Below are 22,137 nucleotides of genomic sequence, written 5' to 3'. Positions count from 1 at the left end.
GCATTTATTCCTAAAAGCGTTTCGCTTTTCAATAATTTACGTTCTTTCTACGAAAATAATAAAGACAAAAAAAAGCAATCCTATTTGCGGCAACTATAATCTCCAACAACGACAATCGTTTTGCACTTTGGTATCATTGTTTTTCTCTTTTCACTAAATTCATTGACAATCAAATCTTGTTCTTAAGCGGTTAGAAATATTATTAAAATTAAGAATATCCAAGAGAAAGGGAAAGTTATAAGTAAATAAATGGAGTATTTATTGCAGCTGCAATTAAATAAAAATTTTTAAAATTTCAAATATCGTAATTCAAACACCAAGATAATTGATTAACTGAGTGAGTGCGTTAACTAAAAGAAAGAAAGAAAAAGTGTGGAAAAAGCGACGTCATCAGTTAGCAGTATTTATACATTTTTGTTTTAAAAAATTAAACGTGTGTATGTGTAGTATGTGTGTACCGATTGCGGAAGAAAGTTTTCATAAAGTTTGCGTGCATTATTTTTAAGAGAATAAAATTAAAGAAAAAATAATTTTGCTTTAAGAAAAAGTATTGGAATCTTTCCATTGAGTTACAGATTTTATAATATTTGCAGGTTTATTTATTAAAACACAACATCATAATAATTTATTTCCCTTTATTTGTTAGCTTAGATCCGTGACCTCTCTCCAGAGCAATTACATTTCTCCCAAGATACAATCCTTCCCCCTCATATTCTTTGTAATAAAAATCATAGCAAAAAAAGTGTCAAATTGATATTATAATAATAATAATAATAATAATAATAATAATAAAAACAAAACCAACCCATTGAAATAACAAAACAGCTGTAAAAATTAATATTTCCTTATTGCAATTGTGCGTGCGAAGAATAAAAGAAAAAAACAAAATTTCAAGAAAACAAAAAGGAATTTTATTTTAAAATTATTACTGCAGCAAAACTAAAAAAAAATGCTGATCAAAGAATTGTAAGTACAAAGATAAATTTTCGTTAATTCTATGCATGTTCTTCAGCAAAAACCTTTATATTTATATTATGAAAGGGGGAGGCTACCAATATCGTGATACATTATAAAAGAGCAAAAACAAATTTGATTTTATATTCATTCACTTTAAAACATTTTTAATGAAAAATGTGGAAAAAGAATATTGCAAAGCATTTTAAAAGTTCACATGTTTAAGTACGAAATAAATGCCGCGAAAATCGGTGACAAATCGATTTTTCTTATAACATTCCATACTCTTATTTAATCTCTTTTTTTTTGATTTTCCTTCCACAATCTTTCTCTCTTTTTTCCCCTTTTCTGCGTAGCCTTTTCTCTTGTTTAGTAGTGAATCAATTCACATGTGCCAGAGTTGCATGACATTGATTCTCTAATGTATGTGCGTTTTTTGTAATGTACTTTAACCCCTAAAGTTCGCTTATGCATAAAAAATAATGGACAAAATATATATATTATTATAAAAAAAAAAGTAATTATATTCAAAGTGCTGCTTTAAGCGATTATCAAAGTAAACAAAACAATTTACGTGTAAGTAGATAAATGTACAAGAATAAGAGAATAACATGAGGATTTTAGTTTCTCTATAGCCATTGACTTATTCTGGTGTAGGCATCTTCCGGGCTTTTCTTATGGTCCGGATTTGTGCTAATGCTTGTTCTACTCTTTGCACTACGTGTTTCAATAATAATAAGAGAGAAAGTAACAGAGTTTATGGTTTTCTTCCTCAAAAAAAAAAAAAAAAAAACAACTGCTTTTTTCCCTAGTGCGCCCAAAGGCTCTCTGTAGTCTTATTGAGGCATCAGTTGGCAGGTATTTTCCAAATGATTGTTATCTAGGCCGTACAATAACTATTATTATTAATTAATAATGTAAATGAAATTAAGATCTGAATTAATCGAAGGATATTGTTTCCTATCTCCTTTCTTATTAAATATTAATAATTTTAGAAAATATTTATTTACAATATAAAGGTAATATAATTTGGATCATTCGTTTCTTCTTTTCAATTTTAATTAATTTCAATTCACCTATAAGATGCATTGAAGCGATTGCAGCAGTTGCCCCGCAGTTAAACGGTTAACGCAACGTCTGGTTTTGTTCTTTACAAATTTCAGTTAAGCTCTTCTTTGATAAGAGACCTTGAAAAAAAAAAAAACAAAAAAAAAACTTATCGGTTTTACAAAAAAATTTATTATTTGTTAAAAGTTATAAAAAATTGAAAATCGTTAAATAAATTTCTTAGCAAAGTTTGTAATTTTACTTTATCTGTCTGAAAGAAATGAACCCACTAAGTTTACCATGGCCTATGTTTGGTAGTTCTATATTTAAATTTCCATTTGTTTCCAAAAATCTCTTTATATTAAAAATCTGATCCTATGCCGATTTTTGCAAGCTTTCTATTACGTATATGAAGCAATCCGTTGGTTTCAGATGGATTGCTCAAGGTAGAGAAGGAGAAACTGTTTATGAATGGAGATAACTTAAAAGCTTGGAACGATGATAGAACTAGCCTAGCAATGTGAAACATTGAGGAAAAACAATGACGATGAGACGATTAAGGCTTCCAATAAGAAGCCTAAGCTAGGCTATACCAACACATAGCGAGTAAAAAAGTGTATAGTCGACCTTGGCCTACGATTAAATATCCTACGCGGCTTCGCTGAATGCAATTGTTTACAAAATGACTTTTCAAAATAAGGCGTCATACGTGAAGTGATCGAAACAGCGGTTCGATACGAACTATTGCCGTATAGTGTTGTTTTTTGGGTTAGTGTATGAGGGGTGGGTGGGTAGCAAATTTCGTCAAAATATTGAAAAACTGCAGCCTGTAGGTTGGAGAAATCACAAGGACGGACGGATAAGCAAGCTTAGATCGGTATAAAATATGTTGAATCTATCTCAAATCGGTATGTGTTACGTACATCCGCACTAACTTAATATATTCCTGTACCACAAGTACAGAGCGTAGCAGAGCTTGTTCGATAAACAAAACCTCAATTGATAAAGGGAAGCTTTCTTCGATTAATATTTTGCTCTAAAAGCGGCTCAAGGGATCATTTCAATTTCTTCATTTCGAGATCTTATCTATTGATGCATTTGTCTTAACGTCCGAGCTTAACCAATTCCGTTAAGCATTTATTTCGATTAATGTAAAAGTGTTTGAATATTCCAAGCCTGAATTACAGAATAATTTTAAAAGATGAGCCTCCCTTGCCCTTAGAAATAAATATGCGTATGAGTGATCTCTTTTCTCCGCCTATGTACTTTCACGGAAATATGTGGTCGTGTAGATTCGAGCAATAATTTCTCTTGTGACCATGTTCTCCAGTTAATAAGTGGAACAATCTGATATATTCGCCGCCAGGCAGGGAAGACGATATTTACAAGGGGTTCTCCTTTACTCAAATCCCTCAAAAAAAAACATTTAAGTGAAAATTTACAAGACAAGCTTCCACCGCAATGTTGCCACCGTAGCCCGATAACATTGAGACGCACAAGCCAATTGCTCTTATCCTTAAATCGCTTATTGTCTGATAAGCTAAACTGCAATGAGAACTTAACTGCTTATGTAAGAAAATAACATTACTAATGTGAGATTTGTACGCCTAAAAGTGTGGGTTGGAAAATCGACATTGAATTAATTAATTAAATCTATATCTTAATTATTAAGTCTTGAATTAACAAAATCAAACTTAATTTTTTTCTATTATTTTTGCTAGAATATGCTGAGATTTAACTTCAAGTTGTTTGCATTCAAGTTTTAACTAGTGGATGAGTGAGTGAGTGAGTGAGTGAGTGCTTCAACCAGTCTCATTACTGCTTTAGGAATTTGGTATTAAAAAGAAAAGAATTTTCCTTTCTAATGTTTTACATCGGCATGTGTACGCAGGTGTTGGGAGCATTTCTTTAAGTGGATCTTTTGCTTCCTTCTTCATAGTGACATTTTTAATTATTTATATATATGTATGTGTGTAAACATTTACCTTTAGCTACTGTTGTTTTTTTTAACTGACATTTTCTGCAAGGAGCATGTACTTTCTCTTTCTCTTCTTTTGTTTATCTCTCTTACTCTCTCTCTCTCTCTCTCCTACGCTAGGTGAATTTTTAGTAGGAAATAAGTGCGTTTTTATACCCATAACCGACGGATGTCAAAATGTTTGCAACGCCTAGAAAGAAATAGAGATCAAATTCTAAATCGATTTAAGCAGGTCCGTCTATCTGTCTGTCGTCTGGGTAATTTATGTTGTAAGCATTCTCGTGGCCCCAAAAATGAAGCTATCGATTTTAAATTTCGCAGAAGCATTGAAAGTTCTTGCAAGAAAATGAGCAAAATCGGTTGAAGGACCGACCCACGGCACTACATAAACTGAGACGCAGATAAATGTATAAGAATTTGAAAGCATATTCTATGCGTGAGGCTGTAGCACGGTTAAAAATGTGAAGCCACGCCTACCATGCCAAACAAAACAGGGGCAGAAACAAGCTTCAAAAACTCCATAAGGTATATAAATTTTTGGCCAGTTTCCGTTGATTGCATCTCTGTCTGGCTGCTCAACTGTGTGGTATTTGTGCTAAACGTTCTCCCGTTAGCGCCTACAATTTTTCCGAAGAATTTTGAAGGAACCTAAACCTTTCACAGGACACGCCCACAACCAAGTCCACTCATCTATGCGACAAAAAACTTTTATTTTGCTAATAAAAAAAATCAGCTGTGCCCACTTCCCCCTTATGGAGCATGAAAATGCAATTCTTTCCTGTTTTTGTTTTTTTTTTTAGGATAAAGGTGACGGGTATAAAAGATTCGATTACGACCGATTATAATTTTCTTACTTGTTTTTTTTCGTGTTTTTTGTGTTTTTTTTTTGCTTTAAGTTGAAACGACAATGAGAACAATATCAGCAGGAATTGTTATCAAAATACATTGTATTTACTCTTAAAAGCAAATTTAATGGTTAAGGAGAAATGATGATGGGTCGGTCATAAAAAAACAAAATTTTAATATTAAAAAGTTTTAAAGTATTTTTAAAAGAAAAATGAAATAATTTTGAGTAGAAATTTATTACATAATAGCAGTAATTAAAGCGATTTAATAAATAAAAATGAATTTTGTATTTCTTTGTGTGCGGCAGTCGAGAAAATATTAAGCCTTCAAATAGACATTAAGTTATTTTACCATAGAAGCATGCTTGCCTGGCTATTGGTTGAATGATTGTATGCATGACTTAACATCTTTGGCACCTTTCATACCCTACATAATCATATGCGGTGCAAGGGCACACTAAGTTAGTACGGATGTACCCAATACACAGAATAACCATCGTAAGCATCTAAGCTTGTCCGTGCGCCTGTCCGTATGGTTATTTCAACCTACAAGCCACAATTTTTTTTAGATATTTTTACGAAATTTGGTATATTAGAAGAGTTTGGCGCAATGAATAGGACCCCTTGTCATTGTAGGGATCAAAGTGGTGAAGTTAAGGTTGTGTTAAGTATTTAGCGTAGAGTAAGTACTTCTGCTATTTGCTATTTCTTCATATAGTAAACAATTTGTTGTGTTCTTGTGGATGTCGCTGTCTTCATTCGAATGCAATCAATTAACCGTTTGACAATTACACCTGGATTTCGAACAGAGAAGTTAAATGCTTATCCCTATCCTTCTTGATCTAACCGACTGCTTGGAGCTTGTCCTTCATAGGCGCGGATAAGAGATATATTAAGGGGAGACAATTCGTGTTGACCGACAATTATCGATGTTAAGTTATTATATCAGGGGAAGATATGTTTACAGACTATCTCTGGATTATGTTGACTGTTCAGGTTCACATTACTCTAAATACAATCTTTTTGTAGTCGATGGAAGTTTTCATTCTCAATACCCTTTATGCTGCAATGAGTAAAATGGAACCTAATTATAATGTTTGAAGAGATAGTAGATTTCATTAGTCATGCGGATAATACAGGACACTCGGAGGCTTACTCCGGCGACAGAATGTAAACAATTTGTCCGACAAAGACAAATGATAATCCTCGCCCACACATTGCCTTATTGTGAAAAGCCATTATATGAACAATTGTATTAAGCGTGGAGTGGTGTAGGCTGAATATTTATGGATGGGCCGTGGCTCACTATAGTGCTTTCATTTCCTTCCAATATGCGAGAAAAGAGATTTAGAAAGACGTCATATACGATTAAAAGTTGCTTTCATTATAAACTACTGCTGAGTCAGCATCGTTTTGTTTGCGAATCTGCTTTAACGTCACTGTTATCGTCGCCGCTGACTTGTCAATAATTTTGTATGTGCGCATCAGAATTGATGTCGGCGGGGAGCGAAAGGCATAAAAAATTTCATATAAAATTGTATGTAATTTTTTATTGTATATTGATTATTGGAATTATTTAAAAGTCTACGTTCGAACAATCAATCAATAATTTGCTGTAAAAGCATTTAAGAACCTAAGCTTCTTTTCTTCACTTCACTTCATTTCACTTCACTTGCTAGACTCTTCTTCACACTTCTGGAAAATTATGAACATTAATATATACATTATTTGTATGGATGTATTGGAAATATTCCTAATTCATGTGATATCAAAGTTTCATTTTAAGATGGGTAGTCAGTTTACATTGGTTTACTCATTTTATTTTCAGTTAATGATTCATCATCAATCTATTGTTGTGTTTTTCGCTTTTACTACAGCACAATGCATGCTGGAGTGAGTCATTAAAAGTTTACATTTTTTTGTGTAAAATACCGCCTTTAGAGTTAATAGTCGTGATCCTAATCATCTCGATCAGAGGCGGTCCGATTCGAACCATTTTCAATAGTGTTCGTCCTTGGGCCAAAATACGTTCTCCATTCGTTATTCGTCCCGACCATCATCATGCCAGCGCATATAGGGGACATCCACTGGTTGGTCGTATACAAAAAAAGAAAAAAAGAATCAAAATATACATCGATAGACATCAGATGGACGGGCGTCCAGGCATGCTAAGATTGATGAAGAAGAGGAAAAAAAAGATCGAACTATCTCAGAAACTGCGATATGCAGTTTGGACACAAAAATGCATCGATAGACATCAGATGGACAGACAGGCCAGTTTGTAGATTGATTTAGAACGTGGAAAAAGAGGATCGTCATATTTCAGACACATTGATAGATATCAGGTGGATGGCCGGACAGACAGGCAGCCAAGCTTAGATTGACTTAAAAGCGATTTTGAATCGATTGCCATAATAAAAGGTTCTGGGTCTGGGTCTATCTCAAGTCTTTCTTAACTTGTTGTTGCATATTTGCGTACCAGCTTGACACACTATAGATATATTTTATTAAAGATGTCAATGGGTCATTTTTCTTTAGTATTATAATCTTCACCTTTGCTTTTATTTAGCATCTTTCCATTAATTTAAACTAAAAAGTGCTTGGCTTAAGTTAAAAACTTTATTTAGCCTCAATTCTCTAAAAAATAAAAAAATAAATAAATTCCCATTAAAATAATTAAAAGCATTGCAGGGGAGCAAGGCCGACCCTTAAACCTATTACATCATTTCGATTAATGCGATTCTTTAGTTATTTTCATGATAAACGGGAGATGCATTTAAGTAACAGATACACGTAGTCCAATTTTCACCATCAACTAGACATTTTTACCGTATAAATCTTAACTTTCATGGGGACGGTTGTAGTAAAGGGTGTTCCAAAAAATTGGCCCACTCAATCTCACTCGGTTTTTATGGAGAAACTCTATAAATAGAAATCTTTTTCATCTAAGAACCATTTCCGAATAAGACGTTGACCTATTTTAAATAGGATTTGTTGCTCGATGAAACCATCAGTCAGCCTAGTGAACTTTGTGAAAATATTGCAAGAAGATTCATAGACAGCCATCAGCCGAAGAGGCAAGTTTTAAATCGATTTAGAAAACAATTCTGATTTGATCGGTATAATAAAAGATAGGGTTTATCTTACGTCCTTTTGCGCGCACCTAATATCCACACATGTGCCCATATGTGGTATAGGATGTAATCATAGAAACCAAGTGTTATTCCCTTGAGCTGAATTGAACTCAGCGATCCACGTGTTCATAATTCTGGTCTTTTTTGTTTTTGTGATTTTAATGCAAGCGAGCAAGAAAATTATGTTCGGCAAAATTGAAGCAAACAAAGTGACTAAAGTGAAATTTACGATACTCTATATTATTGAGTGGGCGTAGTCGATTTCTCGCCTTTTTCTAAAGGTACTGTAGAGTTAACCTTAAAATATATATATATATATGTTGCGGTTTATGGGGAAATCAATCTTTTTGCTTTTGAATCCCAAGATGTTGTGTGCGTGGCCTCTGATTAATTCGATCACTTTTGAACATAAATTTATTCGCAAGTATTTCCAATGTTTTTCCCAAATCTACAGCTGATATCTCTTAATACTTGTGGCCATGGATATTGTTGCCATATATGGATAGATGGCAATGTTTAGATCGACCTTAAATATTTGGATAGACCTTTTAGTGTCCTTGAAACTTACTTCTGGAATGCGTAGAGAAATGTTTCTTTTCCCTTTTATCGAAGATCCATTCGGCAACGTTGGTTTTTGATCACCTTAGCTGCTTGGCTTGGCCAGTAAGGCCACATGGACATTCATTTTCTTACATCCGATTAGATTAGTAATACTTAGCTCTTGTTACGGGTTGCTAATGTTATCCACAATAAATTTAAAAAACATTTTCTTTTTTTCTTATGCAAGAATTCTTGTCCTTAAATTCTTTGGCATTCATTTACATTCAAAGCAATTGCAGTATTTGAAGATATTTGGTATTCGCGGCCGCGTGAACGTAGGTATCCATACATGGTAACATATACCGGCATTGTTGGTTTTTCAAATGCAGTCGTCATCTTTGTACTAGAGTCGCCCGCCATTTCTGATAACTGTTTCCTTGTTCACATTTAAATTGAACACAAACAGACATTATTCCTACTTTTTATATATTCGAAAGCTTCCTAACCATGTACGAGTTTACCCCCCTAGGCAAATGTTCCCTAATTGGCTGTTGGCAATGCGTAAATACAGTCCATTTTTATAGCGTACACTGCTTGTGGTACAGGGTGTGTTAAGTTAGTACCGAAGTAGGTAACGCGAAGAAGGGCTTAAGATAATGCCTTCTTTCTATTTTTTTCAGAGTCCTAATCCGAATTGATACAAGTTTGTCCGTCCCTCTGTCCGTCTGATGTGCCCCTAAATAAATTTGTGTTCAAACTACTGGTTGCGTATTTTTGAGATATTTTGACCATCACTTCCTCATATGACGCCCTATTCTGAAAAGTCGTTATAAGGGAAAAAATTGTACTGTTCGAAATTGCTCAGCAAAAGTGGCTAAGTAGTAGTATTTCGGCATTGTAAACTGTTATGAATACTTTGGATGGGCTGGGCTGGCGGCAACGTTTTGAACTTCCTCTCATATAACGAAAACCGAAGTTCATACGACGAGAAGGTATGATATTAATTTAATTGACCTGTCATAGTAATTTGACGCAAAAATTAGAATTGCGTTAGACAATGTGGTGTGTAGGGTATTTAATGGCCAGTCTTGACCGAGTTTAATGTTTTTAATTATTTAAGTTACTAAGATGATGATATTCATGTCACAAGTACGCCTAGAGCAACTCAAAGTCCAAGTAATTAAATGTAAAATATTGTTATTAATTGTTAGAATAATTTTTTATCATATTACGTGACGACTGAAACGAATGTCAATCCATTGGCTGAGATATAGATTTTAAACAAAATTGGTGAAATAATTGATAGTAAAATTAATTTTTTTTGTTTTGTAAAAATCACTAGGAAATAGGCGCTTGTTGTTGTTGCTTTTGACATGAGCATAGATTAGATATCCACCTCTACTTGGCGGTAAATGTAATAAAGTCGAAAAACTGTTTGTTTAGAGCGGAGTCCAAAATTATTAAGCGATCTTATCGATATTGATGATCTATATATAAGTTTATCAAATTTTCACTTCGATATCATCGTCAGAGCGGGAATTAACAGTTATTGAAAACTTTCTCTGTGCCTTCGATATTTTCCAGTGTCATAGCTCTTTCTAGTTTTATTTGTAGGCATTCCATGCCTACCTTAAAAACCCATTGCGAAGAAGAAGAGTTAAAAACATGGCTCTTTCGGATTCGAAATTCTAAAATCCGAAGAAACGAAGGGCGGCTGCGATATCTTTTTTTTCATTTTATATGGGCATTCACACAGGGATGGTAACTTATACGCATAACGTTGTCATTGTCAGAAGTAAGTCTATAGAAGTCATTATCGGGCGACCAAATACTATATCTACGGCCAGATGCTAATTGTAGTTATAGCATAATCTAATATATTGCGAATTGAATCCCGCCAAGCCGACCTGATAATTGCGCTTTTTAACTAATTGCCTATGCGATAGTGGGGGTAAAGTCGCCTCTTTTTTGCATGTTTCTGAATGTGATAAACTTCATAAGGCGGTCGTAGGCTTTGTATGGAAGCAATGAAAAACGTTACGCTCCTCATAAAAACGAATATTTAGTAATCATCAGTTGAAAGCAATTGTGCTTTGTTAATTGTGGGTGTGTCTTCTTTCTATATGCACCTATTAAATCGCCCCCTAGTAAGTATTTGTATCAAGTGTGAGTTTGCAAGTTAAAAATTCTTCCCGATTTTGGATGCCATTGGCCTAAACATAGTCGCGATGATTACGCTACCAGGAGAGTACAATAAAACGGCGTCTCCTGTGCACGGGACTGATCAGACCACTTTTTTTTTAATCAATTCCCATAAGACGTCGACGATTATTTTGAAAAGTCATTTTAAGACTGACTGTGTGACTTGGTATAATATAGGCTGTGGGTACTTTTGTCATTAACTGAGATTTGTATGCAAAAAGCACTTGAAAGCACTTGGATATGATTCACCTGGCAAAGGCTCCCGACTAACAACTTAGTGGTCGTGGACTCAAATCTCAAGTGCGGTACAGTTTTCAATAAAGCCGACAGCCTCAGATGGTAGTGCTTTCTGGCTTTAGTCTTAGAATTTATTTCTCTCTCTCTCTAAATTAATAATAATTGGACTTGCTACCACACACGGGTACACGGGAACAAGAAGGCGATAAGAAGTCGTTGCAAGAATGGTTCCACGTAATATGTAGACAGATCACTTCAGATTCAAATTGTCATAGAAGATACTGAGCGAGATTTTTGATTGTTGCAAAAATAATGAGAAAACTAATATACCTTGATTTTTTTTTTTATAATTAACTGCTTTTTACAATTTTAAAATAACGGAAAAAATTTTTTAAAAAAAAAAAAAAAAAAAAAAAAAATGACAACAGATTGATTCATTAATTGTGTGCTTGTGTGGGGAAAGCTGTAGGAATTTGTAACGTCGGTATACCTTTTTTTTTATTCATTGATTGTTAAATAATAATTAAAAGTTATTGCTTTTTTATTTTTTTAATTTGATATAGTTTTTTCTATATATTTATTTATATTTTTTAAAGCAGACAGCTTTATATTAATTGATCGAAATAAGAGATTAATTGAAATTATTGCAATATAGCTATGGGATGCAGATATTCTTCGTATAACACGGTACTTGTAAAAAACCCTTTAAGATATGTAAGAATACTATAATCGGGCAAGGCCGACTCGCAGGAAGCTTGTAACACTTGGCTTAGTGCAGACATTCATTTTTATACGTGACGATACCTTAAAAATTATCCATTGTTTTATGTGAAAACATCATTTCCATGAAAGCCTTCGCAACGGAGGATGATCGAAACGTCAACTAACGTGCAAACTCAATTCTATACGTTAGACACTAAAGTAAAACTATAGGTTAGACTTTATCGCCATAGAAATATTTGCTTTTCATGGCAGCTTTTTTATATGATTGAATCGAGGTAAAAGACCCATTTGATCCAAGTTGTGTCTCAAATTACTCTTAAGAAACAATTTTCATCACAAAATTCTTAAAAATTGTAGATTTTTGTAATATTTTTTTGGGAACGGAATGCAGAAAATCGACCTACGTTGTCCAAGTTCGGGAAGAGCGTCGTTTTTATCAATGTGTTTGTATCCAAAAATTTTTCACCTTAAAAGGATTTAGTTTATAGCAGAGAGTTCAAAAAATTACTCCTCCAAATTAAAGTTTACACGCCGATATACTATTACTTGGTGACTTTGTCGAGAAATTTTCGAACTTAAAACATTTATACCTACAACGGTCTATGAGAATAAGTAGTAGGTGTTAGGGTTCGTCCTCCGGCCAAAACATGCCAGTGTGACAAATATGATTAAAATATGTCGAAAATTGCGAACTACTGAAGTGAACTGAATTGTGAAAAATTGTGACCTGTTCGAACACAAGTGTAGATGGACCGACATCAGACGGACAGAGGGACTAAGAAAAGATGGCTTTATTCCAACTCCTTCCGGGTGTTACATACGTCCGCACAAACCCACAGATATGCCCTCTTTTGTTGGCATTTTTATATATCCAAAACACTTGTGATGCAAGACTAGATTTGTTCAGTTTTAGGTTAGGTTTGTTTAGATGCATGTAACTTCCAAAAGGAGTTGGAATAGACTCATTTTTTATAATACCGATCGATTGGATCGGTCGAAGCTTGTCTTTCCATCTTTCCGCCTTGTATTCCTGCGGCTTGTGTGTGTGTGTGCGTGTGACAACAGTGTTTTTACTTGTTCTTTTTGACTCAGTATCGCCAGTGGCGCTTTACGTTATATCTAAGTTAGCAATGATGTTATTCCAATACTATGTCTGAATATGAACTAATAAATAAGGAGGCTTCGTAGAATACGGTGTCGATTCAATATGATACGAATAAACTATGTTGTACGGAGGGTGGTTGTATAAAATATTTGTCTCAAAAGCCTTCAGCTTTTTGCTTGTTAGTTACTTTTAGTTCATTTGACGTTTTCGTATCGTTAAGTTGCGGTAAAGAGCGACAAATATATTCGCTAGACGCTTTTCATGACTCATTTACTCTAGCGATACATAACGTAGATTTACAGGCGGTGAACCACTTGTCGTACGATTCGAAGCGTCGCCCGGACCCATCCAAAAAAGCCTAATTTTCTTACCTTAGCGATAGGGTCTTGCGATACTCGTCGATGGCGCGCCTGAAATTACCCTTGGCGCCTGGGGCTCTCAATCCGACTAACGATACGATCACTTCCCTTTGTATCGTTCAAAGGAAACCAATAATGCTTTTGGCGAAAAATGTATTTGTATTGCCAAGGTCTAACAATTTTTAGAGAGAGAGAGAGAAGGAGAGAGAGAGAGAGAGACAGAGAAGAGAGAGAGAGAGAGAGAGAGAGAGAGAGATATTTAATTGCATTCAAACTATTCCTCGTATTCGTCGTCTACATCATTCTTAATTTTACATGCTAAAATAAATAAAATGCACATGCACTTATCTTAGTACATTCGTCACTAAAATCCATATATGAGTTCACCCCAAACATACCTCATTCATTAAGTGGTACTAAGGAATTCTTATTAATGTTGTTGTTTTTGGTTTTTTTCTATTTTTCGTTTTCTTAAAAGGTTAGTGGTTCAATTTATATATCGATGTGTGTGTGTGTGTTCCGTTTGTGTAAGCTTTACGTATTAAACAATCAATAGAACGTCTTATGACGTGATGATGATTGAGCGAATGCGAGTTCGTTTAACTACTTCCTCCCTTCTCATTAGACTTCAATCAATTAAACTTCGATATGCAATGTCAAAGCAATTAATTTTGTGTTTTTTCGTTAATTTTTTTTTTTTTTTCGACATTTCCGCGATCGAAATCGAAATCAATAAATTAATTGCAATTTCTTGTTTAGTCTCGTAAAAGTTTTTTTTTTTTTTTTTGTATGTTTTAGACGAAAAGCATAGCAACTTCCTCAGTTCACTTACTAACACTACTACTTGCTGATAAAGTCTTTTGCGTAAAGCATATCAAAGAGAAAAAATTTGTTTAAAAATTCGTGTTCGCAACATTCAATGTTGTAACTGAATTTTCTTTTAATTTGCTCAACTCTTTTGCTTTTTAATTTTCAATGCTTTACAAGCGCAGTATTTTCAGGTCATTAGTAAGTGAAAGGCATTGAAAATTCGTTAAAAGCTATACGCTCTTTGGTCCGTCTACTCAATTATAGTAACGTAGGCATGCATTTCACATAGACATGTTTATTATATAGATGTCATGTACCCGTGTACACATGTGTGCTGCAAACATCACCTATCTACCCGTGCGCTATGAATGTATTAAATCAAGTGCTGTGTATGTAGGTGCAGACACTGATATCCATGCACACGATATATATATATATATGTATATATGTATATATTTATATATATATATATGCGTGCTTTCTCACATGTTTATACATAACACAGTTGAAAATGTTAAAAAGTAAAAAAAAAGAAGAAGAAGCAAATATTTCTTTGATGTTTCATTTCTGCAGTGGAGAATATCGCAAATGTTTTATGCCAAGCAACAAGCAAAAATTATTTACAGATATCATATTATATATATATATATATGTAATGGGCGAAATCAGGTCATACCAATCTATTAAAAGTGATATCATGAGTGATATGAGCGAACAAGGCATGTATAAAAGACGCCTAGAAAATTGTTTTCCACTTTCACTCATATTATCGCATTTAAGTAATTATAGAACGGGTGAGTAAATGACCCAGCAACTAACTAATTTCATAGTTGCTGGATCCACATGAGTTCCGAACATGAAATCTGCATACAACAACCAATGTTAAACATGAAGACAGCAGTCCTTATCCCTGTTTTTGAAAGGACTTGGAAGAAGCTGCGAATATGAAACATGAAGGTAGTAACCCATATCTCTTCTTTTCAAAGGAGTTGGAAGAAGCTGCGAATGTGAAACATGAAGACGGCAGATCATATCTCTTCTTTTGAAAGGACTTGGAAGAAGCTGCGAATGTGAAACATGAAGACGGCAGATCATATCTCTTCTTTTCAAAGGACTTGGAAGAAGCTGCGAATGTGAAACGGGAAGATGGCAGATCATATCTCTTCTTTTGAAAGGACTTGGAAGGAGCTGCGAATGTGAAACATGAAGGCAGTAACCCATATCTCTTCTTTTGAAAGAAGTTGGAAGAAGCTGCGAATGTGAAACGGGAAGACGGCAGATCATATCTCTTCTTTTCAAAGGACTTGGAAAGAGCTGCGAATATGAAACATGAAGACAGCAGTCCTTATTACTGTTTTTGAAAGGACTTGCAAGGAGCTGCGAATATGAAACATGAAGGCAGTAACCCATATCTCTTCTTTTGAAAGGAGTTGGAAGAAGCTGCGAATGTGAAACGGGAAGACGGCAGATCATATCCCTTCTTAGAAAGGATTAGCTTTCATTAGTACAATGTAATATGTCGGTTAATAACTCACGGGACTAAATCAGAAAGCCCTCTTCTTTCAAAAGTTTGTCTTTGTTCATCAATATTGTCTTCTTAAAGATTATTCGAAGGCGAATTCCAAATCGGAAGTATGTGATACCTGCGGCAGCAACTTGAATTTCAGTTTATGCTACTTTGCAACTGTGCATTTGTTTCCTTGGATCATGACGCTTTCTAATCGAATCTTAAGACGAGATAGTATTTTTATATCCTATCAAAAATCATTAAAAATTTGAGTTTTCCATCCTTTTGAAAATAGTTCATGTGGCGTCACTTAATACCTTCCATGCTCCAGTTCAATTCCCCGGGACCTGCAAATCACACATTACAACTTAACTACGTCGGTTGCAGTGAATGCCCGACTCGTAACACTTACGGCATAACACTTGCCAAGTTTGCGGATGCCGGCCCTTCCGTGCCAACTTTCCTTTGTCAAACTATCACCGTGTTTATCTTATACGGATATAGAGGACCTCCCTGCGTAGAAGAAAAATATGCATATTACGCTAGGGACTTATAAAGTACATGAGCGGGAGTGTGATTAAGTCGTTGTCACTGCTCTACTAAACTTGAAATATTTAATTAAAAAAAAAAAACAAGAACTTATTCAAAGACCAATGTGCCTTATTTACGGGGCCTGAGCCTAGATGAACGGAAAATTCACCCGCATATAACAAAAGTTTCGCAATTTTATTTTAATTATTTATTTCATGATCTTCGCAGAAGATCAGGGATGGCCTATATTCTTTGTTTCCTTTAAGTAAGAGAATGCTTGCAATTAGATCGTGTTGAACGGTTAGAGTATCGGAGCAACTGATTTTCAAAACATAGTAAAATTTTTTCAATTTTCGATGCATTACTTGGCTTGGCGAATGAAAGCACTACAGTCGGACGCAGTTCATCGTTCAGGGCTCTAAACCATCGCTTCCTTGAATAATAATATATAACGATTTTTCAATTTTCCTTGGGTCAATACTTGCCGACATACTAAATATCATCAAAATATCTGAAAAATTACGACCTTTAGGTTGAACACAAGTAAGCAACGCAAACAAACGGACAGACAAATTTAAATTGAGCAGAAAATGATTCTGAATTGATCGGTATACTAAAAGTCGGCTTGCATTGCGGGCATTCATGTTTTTGTGGCCCCATATGATTTTCCTCACTTAACACTCTTCAGAGTAAGGCACATCGAAAGCGGTTTCTCCGTTGTTTAAGCGACACTGCGAGTTTAGCTTGATAGGTACAGGGGAGAGTTTGTCTGACATTAAATTTATTGTCAGAATTTGTGTGGCTCCTGTAGGGACTGCGTCTATTCCTTCTATAAATCTTTAAATGCACTATCGATGGACACCTTTGATATAACCTTTGCTTATCCATTGCTGCTATGAAGTTTAGAAATAACCTTCTGGTGCGAGGTAGACTTTTTTCACGTTCTTCGATTATATGCATACTTTGGCATAGAAGGCTGATAGTCCTCTGATATATTCTTCCGTGATGAATTAATTTTAAGAGTGGGTGAGAATGATCCGCGATAATTAGAAGAAAGTATCTGGCAACGTACAATGTAAGTCAATCTAAAATTTGTAACAAAGCTTTAGTAAAAACATTTAAAATCCTAGCACTAGTCAGTTAAATGCCACGCCCCTTTTTAATAAAATGGTTTTTTTTTATAAGTTTCATGTGCTTACATTACGAGCTGACTAAACAATGTTCGTTGCGGTATCGCGTAAAAGTTCCTCTTAATCATTGTTCTATGCATACATTTCTTTTTTTCCCCTTCTTTCTGCTTTTTTACGGAACATTTCATTTACACGATAAAAATGCATAACGTAAATAAATTCTCTGTCAGTTTGTTTTGTTTTTGTTGCTGTTATACACATTTTTTATAAGATTTTTTTTCTGTCCATGTTCCTGAGTACTACATGTATTGCACGGTCGATGGCAAGTATTCTCTAAAAAAAATATTTATAAAGCGTTAAAATGTCATGTTATCCTGCAGTAATTAGCATATTTTGTGTTTTTAACTTACAATACCCAAGGGCGGTATAACAATTTTGCAATTACGTAGGAAAATTAAATCCGTAAAATGCTTTAAGTCTAGCAAGCCGAGCGAGCAAAAGAGCACAAAGGCAGCTTCTCTAGAGAACTTATGTTGAAACTAAATTTTTTTGAAATATAATTAACAGGAACACATTGCGTATGTGATTTTTTTATTAATAATAATAAAACGCAGTAAATCACGCAGTCAGTCATACGTTCTCTAGGCCATATTTTTGAAATACAATTAACTCAGTTTAGTAACCTTTTGTTGCAGTAACACTGAGAATAACATATGCATGGCTAGCCTCTCTCTTTCTCTCTGCCTGTGTGCCCCTATCTCTCTCTCTGTGTATGCCTGACTGTGGGCGTGCCGATCGGTCTCTCTTTCTCTGTCTGCAGATGTATATATCCATTTCTCTCTCTACACACATATATCCGATTCTTTCTTACTATCTCTCTCCATGTATTCATTCGCGTATCTCTTTCTTCCTCTCTCTCTCTCTCTCTGTCTGTATATCTATCGGTGTGGTCCTCTTCCGTTTCCCCATTTGTTTTCCTGTCCGTTTAATTCTGTTTGCCTATTTTCATTTGCCTCTCTCAACCTTTCTCAACGTCTCTCTCCATATCTGTTTGTCTGTCTCCCTCGCGCTCTCTCTCTCTTTTACCATTGTTGCCTCTCTGGATCCCTCTATAATTATTACTTTCAGTCTGTGTGCTCCTCGTGTCTGTCGCTCTTATCGCTCCTTGTCTCTCTTACGTATGGCTATCCGTTTATGTTGGTCAATCACTCGATTTATATATCTCTGTCTCTATCCGTTGTTTTCTGTTTCTTTGCCTCTGTCTTTCGCTGGTCTCTCTCTCTCTCTCTCTCTCTCTTGTTTTCTGCCCCCCTCTATGTCCTTCTTCCTCTTTTCTCCTCTTTGTTTTTCGCTCTGTATATCTCCCAATATCTATCCGCCTATAATTTTCCGTCCGATGTCCGTTTCTGCCTATATTAGACTGTCTCTACTTCACAACGTAACCCTTTCCTTCTCTATCCCTCTCCCTCCGCCCGGTGATATCCTTTCGCTGCTCTCCACAGTCTTTCTGACAATTATTTATTTTTAATTATTTAAAAATTTTAATTATTTAAGGACACTTTTATTCACTTTGCGTTTGGAGTACACTTAAAATTCGACTTGTCTTTGCTTGCAATTTTTTTTTCCTCTCATTTCTTTAAATATTCGCATTAACATTCGCAGCGACATTTTCATATATATTATGATAAAATGTTTTGAAAGCCACTTACATTCCTACATAGTGTGGTGTAGTGGGAAACGCATTAAAATTGATACATTTTGCATTTTGCACACACATATGATTCTATACGTACGTATTTGTAAACATATGTGCAAACATATGTAGATATGATGTTTATATGAACATTAATTAATTCTCGGTATTCCTTGCCTATGGGTTCATATATAAAAATATTCTCTTGCAATTTACTTGAGTACTACATGAAAGCATTGACATGAAATGCATATATATAACCGCTCTTTATATATATGTACATATACATATTAAAAAACAAAAGAAGAAACAAAAAGTAACTAAAATAAAAACCAAAGAAGAACATTATAGTCGGCCAAGGCCGATCATTAAATGTCCTACACCACATTGTCTAACACAATTCTTATTTTTGCATGAAATTGCTATGATGGGTCAGTTAAATTAAAATTATACCTCCTCGTCGCATGAACTTCAATTGGCGCCAGCCCGTCCAAAATTTTCATAACAATTTACAATGCCGAAACACTAGTACTTAGCCACTTATGCCAAGCAATTTCTAACATTTGTTATTTTTCCCACATTATGACTTTTTAAAATAGACCGCCATACATAGGAGGATTGGTCAAAATATCTCAAAAATTTTTGAACTGTAGCTTGAACACAAATTTATATGGAGAGATATCAGACCGACAGATGGACATACAGGCTTAGATCAATTCGAACTATAATTTTGAACCGATCGGTATAATAAGAGGAGAGTCAATCTTAACCTCTTCTGCGTGTTACATACGATCGCACTAACTTAATATACCCTGCACCACAAGTGGTGTAGAGTATAACAAGGAAAATAAAAAAATAAATGTTCCTTTTTAACAAAAACTTCAAATATCTTGTGTAAATTAAAAACTTTTACTTTCGTTAAAGCATTTTTAAAACTAGGTTAGAGATCAATATCAATAATATTAAGGCAAGATTTTCGTAATTCTTCCATTATAGCCTCTAAATGGCAGCTCAAATACAAAAAGCAAATAAGCACTACAAGCGGTATTTGAAGAGATGCCCTCGCAAGGGCCGGGCCTCATCTAACATTATTTCCTTTCGTCGTATGCGCTGCCAGTCCCGCAATTCAAAATAGAACGAATACATTTGATTTCGAATTCTTTATTGTCAGTGCCGAATCAATTCAAAAACATATCCGTGTATCAAATCGCACACAAGGCAACTAGACAGACAGCGGGGCAGACAGTTTTAGATCGATCCAAAAAGTGATGCAGACAGACGGACGGACAGGTTTAGATCGATCCAAAAAGTGATGCAGACAGACGGACAGACAGGTTTAGATCGATCCAAAAAGTGATGCAGACAGACGGACAGACAGGTTCAGATCGATTCAAAAACTGATGCAGACAGACGAGCAGAGAGGTTTAGATCGATCCAAAAAGTGATGCAGCCAGATGGACAGAGAGGTTTAGATCGATGCAAAAAGTGTTGCAGACAGACGGGCAGACAGGTTTATATGTGAAATAAAAGGTGGACTCATTTGAAATGTTTTTGGTTGTTGCATAAGCCCGCACTAACTTAATATGCTCTTATAGCACAAGTTGTATTGGTTATAATAATAACGGGTTAAATATCAAATATTTGCAATCATTGCTTAATGAAAATTACTTATGTTATACTTCGAGAAGGGTGTTGTAAATTTGCGTACGTATATGTTATGGTTATACGTGTGCCGCAATACGTTCTAGAAAACATAAAGAAATTTATTTTGTAAATTTCTTTGCCGATTATGTCCGAAGTTCTATTCGCACTATCGACCTTTGTAAATATTGCTTAAAACTGCAATTCATGCATTCTACGCAGTTGTATCCAGCGTTATATAGCCAAGAGACCAAGTTTGTATAAGATCACAAGGGCAGCTTCATCTCTTTACGAGAATACGGTCATATGGTTTATGCATTTATGGCTTGGATCAAATTCCAAATGCACCTAAGTAGTTTCATCTCCTCCTCTGTCCGTCCCTCCGTCCGTCCATCTGCTCACTTGTGTACAATAGATGGTAAACCTCTTCTTGCTCGAATTTGCAAAAGTAATTGAAAATGCCCCAAACTGGTCAAAGGTCAAGTCTACAACACTTGAGAATAAATTTGTTTTCCGTGTTTTTTGCTCGTTGCTCATAAACTGCAGTAGATATACGAAACAAATTTCCACTTCTGTCTTAAAAAAAAATAGAAAATATCCCTCACAGCCATTGAAATTAGTTTTTCCTCTTCTAAGGGTAACAGTAATGGGTATAAAAGATTCGGACATAGTCGAATACGATTTTCTTACTTGTTTTGATTAAGATTATCGGTAATCACTAAAAAGCTTGTGATAAATCTTAAAAATTGAAAAAAAAAAAAATAAAAAAAAAACGCAATAAATAGCCGAGAAACCAGAAAGTTTCTATGAGTGGGACCAGAGTCGTAAAGACCGTAGAATTAGTAAGATAAATAAAAGTTTTATAATTTGGTAAACCGTTAAAGATGAGGACGAGGAAAGAGTAGAATTTATTTTCAACTTATAAGGCAATTAAGCCGCATAGTTCTTATGTCGATTATGGGCACTAGTATGCGCAAAGAATTTCAAATGAGGTGAAGAAATTGTTCCTCAATCAATCCCCAAAATGGGCACATATTGACTATAAGCATCGCTCGCGGGCATATTAGAATTCTCAAGAGATTGGTAATGTAATAACATATGCATCACGTATCACGTATTACGTAATAGGTATACATCATCGGAGTGTTTTACATACACGATGGAGGAGAGTAGCAAAATCGAATAAGTCACGTCTCTTATTTGCTCTCGTCGTTTGTCAACCAGGCGCAAACAATTTGAAAAATTTTTCTTAAAAAACAAATTTGATGTCATGGCTCACTTTCACTCGCCATCAAACTAAAATTCCTTAATAAAATTTTTGTATCTTTTTATCCTCCCTCTACAAACAATTCTCTCTAATAATCACTACAGTTGTCTATCCTTATTCCAGTTTATTTTATGTACTTGCATATAGATTTTATTATAGTCTGCATAGATAGATATATATATATATATATATGTATATATACATATGTTATATTTGTTTTGTTTTTATTTCCTTTAGTAGCATTTATTTAGCATATATTTTTATTTTGTTTAATTTTTTTTGTTAATTTTTTTATTCTATGTATATTACAATTTTTAAAAATAATTTTTTTTATTCTTATTTTATTGTTTATTTACATGTTATCTTTTTTTGTTTTATTCATTTATGTTAATTTTATTTTTTATTTTAGCTTTTTTTTTATTTATTCTTTTCAC

General features: G+C 34.6%; 1 protein-coding gene and 1 long non-coding RNA gene across 5 annotated transcripts in view; both read left to right on the top strand.

Moving 5' to 3' along the window:
• The first annotated feature begins 229 nt into the window (after nucleotides 1–229).
• LOC119639108 lies at nucleotides 230–894 on the top strand. Of its 2 annotated transcripts, none has more exons than XR_005247533.1 (2): nucleotides 230–437; nucleotides 647–894. It is a non-coding gene; the product is annotated as an uncharacterized LOC119639108 (long non-coding RNA). The 2 variants fall into 2 exon arrangements; XR_005247532.1 differs by having other exon boundaries at nucleotides 230–484.
• Nucleotides 895–927: 33 nt separating this feature from the next.
• LOC119639107 (phosphatidylinositol transfer protein beta isoform) overlaps nucleotides 928–22,137 on the top strand; it is a 33,387-nt gene continuing 12,177 nt past the window's right edge. For 2 of the 3 annotated variants that reach the window (XM_038036316.1, XM_038036315.1), the window contains exon 1: nucleotides 4,443–4,504. In XM_038036316.1, coding sequence (XP_037892244.1) covers nucleotides 4,458–4,504 — 47 coding nt within the window. In that variant the 5' untranslated portion in view covers nucleotides 4,443–4,457. Of the gene's footprint in view, nucleotides 967–4,442; nucleotides 4,505–22,137 lie in introns of those variants that run through there. The other variant, XM_038036317.1, reaches the window with a different exon arrangement.

Source organism: Glossina fuscipes, unplaced genomic scaffold, assembly GCF_014805625.2.
Source record: "Glossina fuscipes isolate IAEA_lab_2018 unplaced genomic scaffold, Yale_Gfus_2 112, whole genome shotgun sequence".
Taxonomy (NCBI): Eukaryota; Metazoa; Arthropoda; class Insecta; order Diptera; family Glossinidae; genus Glossina; species Glossina fuscipes.
This window is presented reverse-complemented; position numbering and strand designations above follow the sequence as displayed.